The following is a 6,459-nucleotide window of genomic DNA, read 5'->3' as shown; positions in this document are numbered from 1 at the left end:
TGGGGACACAGCGAGCAGATTTTTCGGTGCTCTCAGGCCCTCCCGTTGTGGGAGAATCTCCCCTAGCTCCGGAGGCAAGGGGGGGGCTAGCTGGGACCAAGCAATTTGGAAACCTCCCTCCCCCATTGAAGGAACGGCCCTCTCGCCAGGCGCAGCCCTTAACCGCACTTTTTTTTCCCTCTTTTGTTCACGCTAGCAAGGTCTGCAGCAAAAGCAGAACGTGGGGACACGCTTCGCAGGCGGCTGCTGAAGTGCCACGTTGGTTGTCAATACACGTGCGCTTTATTGGTGTCCTGGCCTCCAGGTTTGTGACCAAAGGCCATTTTGATTCCTACCTGTGCTTTTTTTAGCAGATCAGTAATAACAGGAAACCAATCGGGAGTCAACCTCTCCAGCTCTAAGGTGATGATCACCAAAGCCAACGTGGAGCCCTTAAACTGCAGTAGTTGGTGGCATGCCATACAGTGCTGTAGCTGTTTGGTCAAGAGCGCGACGTGGCGGGAAGGATTCGTCTGAGGCAGCTCATGTAGTAGATGGGGCCAGTTGGACATCACCATGACATGGAACTGGAGAGAAGATAAATATGTATATTAAGGAAAACAAAACAAAAAAAAAGCAGAGGTCAGTGGACTTTGTATGTTTTCATATGTACAGACTAATTTCATCTCATACCAGGAAACCTAAAGGGTTCCCCTCCCCCCCCCCCCTTTTTTTTTTGTGTTTTGTGTTCGTACTTGCCAACCATTGAACTGTTTTTCTGAGTTTATGATGAATGTACAAGGTCTGTGTTTCCTAACAATTTCTGAAGTTTCTACGTGATCCAGGTTGCTATCCAGGAGATTCCATTCAGGCCAGCAGATACAAATAGAGTAAAACCAGTAGTAATGACTGCACTCTGAATTTACTGAGGAAACAAGCACCTAAGAAAGGCAGTTTTCACAATCAGCAGCCGAAGACGGCTTAATATTTGCACATAACCTTAAAAAAGGGATCGAGGATGTGTTCGTATCACATGATTTTTGCCTTACTAGCACATGATCATTTCTTGAAGACAAAGTTTAATTGTTCCTATCAAATGTTTAGTAACAGCAATGTGAACTAAGTGCCAGATTGGGGTAGTCTCATTGCCTAAAACAAGGGTGAATAATTAGTGGGATGAAAAGGAAAATGGTTTAAGAAAAAACCTGTGTGTGACATGTAGCAAAACTCTGACAGCTTTCTATGTACAGTATTAATAGAAGGGAAATAGTTAGAAATATTTTTGCAGTGTGTATTTAAAAAAATAAAAATGGCATATAGTTGTGCATTATGAGAATCTTTTTAATGTCCGTTTTAGTTGTTCTTTAAAGATGGGAGTAAATTTTTTGAGCAAAATGAAAGGTTTTAAATAGTAGAAAATTTAAAAATACATAAAAAAAATCACTGTAACATTCTTCAGAAGACTTGCGGATAGCTAAGAACAGGTAGTTTGCAAAGCATCTTTTGGGAAGGATGTGTGGGGGCGTGTATGTGTGTGCATCTGTGTTTTCTAGTCTTATTTGACAAGGAGCTGTTTCTTTAAAGAAAAAAATTTGCAAAACTTAGTGCTTACAATGTTTAAGAAATCCATTGGTGTTGCTGTGTAAAGATCCCAGTGAAGCTTATCTAGTATAATTCTTTCCATTCTCAAGATCTCAGCTGGTGAGCGTTTACAACCACTCTGCACTGCGAGCATCTTCACCGATGGTATTACCTGTAAAAAAATTAAAAAAAAAATAATTAAAAATAATAAAGAAGCCAACGTCCTCCACAGTGCTGTGTGTGTTTCTTTATATTGTGCGGGGATCTGGCAAGGTCATAGGGATCCCAAAGCGCTAAGCAGAACGCTCGTTCAGGAGACCGCTTTCCTAGGTAACTCCCATCGTAAACGAAGACTGGCCCATGCTTGCCACAGGGCCGCTGGCTACGAACCCAGCCCACGGCAAGAACGACACTGTTCACCTCCCGTGTCTCTGTGACCCTCCTTAACGCTGCATCGGTGATGCACGTTCCCTGCTCCCAGTCCCGTTAGTTTTGCTCCTCTGACAAGCTCGGAGGAGGCTCCCTGTTGGCCTGTTTTACGGGGCCTTCTGCGGTTCTCTTGTTTCCTGCGGTCATTGACTCAGCTTCTTCTTTTTAGCTGAGAGGAAAAGAAGAATAACCTCAGCGTGACACATCCTAAGAAAGGCTGCGAAGAGCACTTCACTACAGCAGAGGGTGTTTGAAGAGACATGCATGTCTGACTCCAACTCCTAGGTGTCCTGTTCTTTTTCAAAATGGAATGAAGGAAAGAGGAGAAATGCAATCTGAAATGCTCTTGGCTAATGTTTGTGAATGCCTGAAGAAGTCTGTCCGTGCACTTCTGCCATGAGAGATTATCCTGTGCAATCTCACACTTCCCTGGGTAGTTGCTGGTTTTACATGCTCACCTTGAGGTGCAAACCTGAGTCATTTCCTCACCAGGTTCAGAAACCAGTTTCGCCTCATCTATTTTAAGCTTCCTCTGAAGAACCTTTGGTCTGTCTCGCCTACCTTACCCTCCCAGGACCTGTAACAATGGGATTACAGCACTCTGATGTTGTGCGCACAAAGCTCTGCGTGTGCATCTTGGCTGTCCCCCCAGGCTAAGCTTTACTGGGAGACGTGGATTCTGAAGAGAGGAGAGTGGTTTAAGGGCAGGAGGAGGGAAACACATCCATTACATAAGCAAACACAAGTCCTTCATCCATGAAGGTCACAGTTCTTCCAAGCAACGATGAACAGGACTGAAAATGTTACTGCCACCCCTTAAGGACTACTTGGGGTAAACAAAAAACACTTCCTCTTTATGCCCAAGGTGTTGAAAGACCTGGAAACACAAACAACTTGAACACAAGAGCTGAGTTTAGTGTGTTTACAATTAAACATACAGACCTCATCTTCTTCATTGGTTTTTGCCGCAAGGACAAGGCAGGAAATTGCTATGCACTGAAGATATTTCAATTGGGCCTGAAGGGAGAAGAAGAAGAAAACACTGAGTAAAGAAGGTAAGTGTCTTGCAGGAAATAATTGTCGTTCTACAACAGATGCACAAGTTTCAAACTTTCATTTAAGTTACGGTTGCTTCTGAATTAGGTTAACTGCAGAAAGATTCATTTCAAGCTGGAAACAGAGCAAGGAAATCCAAAGTGAAACAAAATAAATCCTCCTCTTGGTGCAATTTTTATTCACGTATCCCACAATTTTTAGACTTTGCAATGCCCTGGTATTTACAATGCCACGGTATTTACAGTGCCACGTTATCCCTCTTCTCGGCTGAGATATTAATTAATGCGCTTTGCCAAATGCCAGCATCAATCTAAAGAGAATTGAGAGCTACAAGGCTCAGTTCAACTCATAACTTTAATGTTGCTTCAATGGCAGAAAAAGTTGGCCCCATGGCTTGGTTAAAAATAGTGGTTTCAGAACTAAAATATTAAAAGTGATAATGCAAATGTTTTCTGTTTAGCAGAGACAACCAGATGATAAGGGGTTCTTTGTACTTACCACAGCATTTGGACTACAATTCACACAAACACTTCTACCGAGGACTGTACATCAGTGGAACCTCATCAAACACTCAAGTTCATGTATATGTAAAGCCTTCCCCAGCAAAGACCCTGACTGCTCCCTAAATCTGCTGCCAAACATAGTACCTGCTTTGTGCATAAACTGATTACACACTCCTTACATCCCCAATCAGTAATCTAGCCAGGAAGACGCTGACAGAGATTCTCTACCTTTACTGACGCCAATAACCGGTTAAAGATGCCGGTAGCCAAGGCAAATGTTTCAGGGTAGAACTGGAACTGAGCGCTTATTTCTGCAATCCAGAGAACCGCTTTCTTGTAACACGACGGAGAGATATCTGTGCCCTGAGGGGAAGAAAAATTTAGAAGAAAAATACAGTTAAGTGCTTTGATGATCTTGTTAACATGAAGAAAAATTTAGAAGAAAAATACAGTTAGTGCTTTGATGATCTTGTTAACACATCTCCAAAGGAGGACTCAAATCATTCTACGAAGTGCTCTGATTAACATTGCAGATGTCTGGAGGCTTGGAATGAAGAAAGTTGTTGGCTGTGTCTACAGAGTGAGGGCAAGGGCAAATTTCAGAGCAGTTTAAAGCACTCATTCACGTTGCCCACCCAGTCAGGCTCTGGCTGTGCTTACAAGGGCAGACAGCTGTACGGAATGGGGAAGCACCCAGCCCTCCCCTTGCACAGCGCGTGTGAACCACCGAACCGAGCTCTTCCGGACAAGGTGCTGAGCGTGCTCATCCTTTCCCCCTCCTGAGAAAACCAGGGCCTCCGATGCAGCACGTGTTTCATTCAGACAGCCTCGACAGGGAGGGAGAAACGGGAGTCACGAGCAGGTTTTGATTTACTCTTCAAGATTTCTTTTTTAACGGCCCTCGAATTTGCTTAGCGTTGGCACCACAGAAGTCAGGTTTATGAGTCCCCCAAGGCACAAGGCAAAAGGTACTCATTTTTTTTCTTTCTTATATCTTATTTGAAGGTGCATTCAGGTGAGAAGGACTTCACTCTGCCTGCCATTACAACGCCACACATGACCCATGGCACGCATTTGAACATTACTGTAGGAGAACTGAAAGGGCCAAGCAGCTACGCAGAACAGACAACATTTGCCACCCATTCGTTTAATATTACTCATCACACTATCCGCTTCACTATTTTCCTTCATTTGGTAGTAAAAACGCTTGGTAAAAAATAGCTTTTCCTCACTATTGCAAAAAAGAGACAAGGCTGGCAGGGCACTTTGTGCATTCTTCCATGGGTCTGATGCGCTTTACAGAAGCAGCTGCGCGTGACTTTCCATTGTACCCGGAGGCCATTAAGTGGTGTACCTTCCTGAGGTAGCAGACTGGCTCGCTTTAGCAGCTGGGAACGGGGCTGGGTTTCTGTTAGGCCTCAATGAATTCCCTCTTCTCCCATCCGAATAGATGGGACTCCAAGACGGTGTCGAGGACCGTTAACTCTAACGTGACATATGTATGGCTTTACCATGGATTGTGTGCTCTCACCTGCTGCACCACATTTCCCAAAACTACTTGAGTCAAGACAAAGTGCAAAGCACCTGGTTTACATAGGGCATTAATAAGATGTAAGATGGGACAAATACAGACCCTCCTCCCCCTCCGTTCCCTAAGCATGATGGACTGACTTCTGCATCCAGGTGGATTAGATGGCAGGACCGGCACTGCGTCACTGCAGAGTCCCATAGGGACTTCCAAAGAGGACAGGGGAGAATACCTTCAGGGTGAGATTCTGGAAAACTGGCACTTTCCAAATCCTAGCCTCTCTGGCTAAGGCATTTTCAAGAAAGAAGGCAAGTCTCGAGCTCTCTGGAGGTCCAGGGCACTTCTTAGCAACTCTTTGAGCCAGTTTCCCTGATGGGAGACGCTGTCAAAAACCAAGAAAAGAATTATAAAGCAACATCCCAGCTCCTTGTACTAAGTATGATTCCCTCTCATGATGCCTTTCTAACGCTGCGAACTAAGTCAGGAGCAGCCGTACGACTTGTTTGTTTGCAGGCCGAGCAATCCTGTCATCGCTTTCCCCGAGAGGAAGACCGTGATGAAAGAAAACGTCAGATGGCCAAACAACAGTGCAGTCCAGCTATTTTTCTCCCGGGCTGTGTAAAGGCTTACCGGAGTAACCTTGGGTCGAGAAGTATGGATTACTCCGTTTATCTTTCACGCATTCAGCCCTCCGTTTGCAAAGCTATTAGGTTGCAACCCATTACCACCTGATTTCAGGTTTCTGGCAAACAGACATCTATTTTTTCTGTACAAAAGCTCAAAGGTGACTTGTTCTTAGGAGGTTTATTAATTCCCAGTTAACAGTTTTTCTTAAAGCAGTTTGATCTTTCTCTGTTGCCGTTGAAGGCACGCAACAGCAAGACTCTGGACATGCCGCTCTCCGGACTAAGCATGTATTTACATGAAATAAATCTCTCTGAATAATACCAGGTAAGAACCAAGGAGGGAGAACATCTCCGCCTGAAACTGAGTGTTTCACTGCTGACATTTTAACAGCAGAAAGGAGACATTACTGGGTACAAAATTTCTGCTTTTCTTTGTAAAGAGCGGTGGATGTGGGCTTCCTGATCAGTGTTTGCTGGCAGCTCACGCCATTATCTTTACAGTTCCATTAAAAACCCCAAAGTGACACGAATCCTCTGGAAACCGCTCCACATTTCTAAAGCTGAAACTCCGCGAGGTGCGCGTTTTCCTGAGAGCAGGAATCCCGTCCGGCTTTGGCTGTCGCCGCCACTGGATGTCAGAGCACCCGCACCGGACCCCCTCGGCAGGAGGAGAGCTGGAAGAGATCCCTCTGCCCAGCCTGATGCGCGGAGAAGTCTATCCTGCCCAGGCTGGGGGCGAGGGGAAGGTTCATCCCCT

General features: G+C 45.0%; 1 protein-coding gene across 1 annotated transcript; it reads right to left on the bottom strand.

Annotated features, from left to right (window-relative positions):
* Window positions 1–335: 335 nt before the first annotated feature.
* LOC104156615 (cyclin-I-like) lies at window positions 336–5,458 on the bottom strand (the record flags this gene model as incomplete). Its single annotated transcript, XM_009697937.1, has 5 exons — window positions 336–566; window positions 1,592–1,732; window positions 2,932–3,006; window positions 3,777–3,911; window positions 5,309–5,458. Coding segments are annotated over 5 exons (732 nt in total), but the record flags the coding sequence as incomplete, so codon positions are not given.
* Window positions 5,459–6,459: the final 1,001 nt, after the last annotated feature.

Source organism: Cariama cristata, unplaced genomic scaffold (genome assembly GCF_000690535.1).
Source record: "Cariama cristata isolate BGI_N322 unplaced genomic scaffold, ASM69053v1 scaffold27973, whole genome shotgun sequence".
Taxonomy (NCBI): Eukaryota; Metazoa; Chordata; class Aves; order Cariamiformes; family Cariamidae; genus Cariama; species Cariama cristata.
This window is presented reverse-complemented; position numbering and strand designations above follow the sequence as displayed.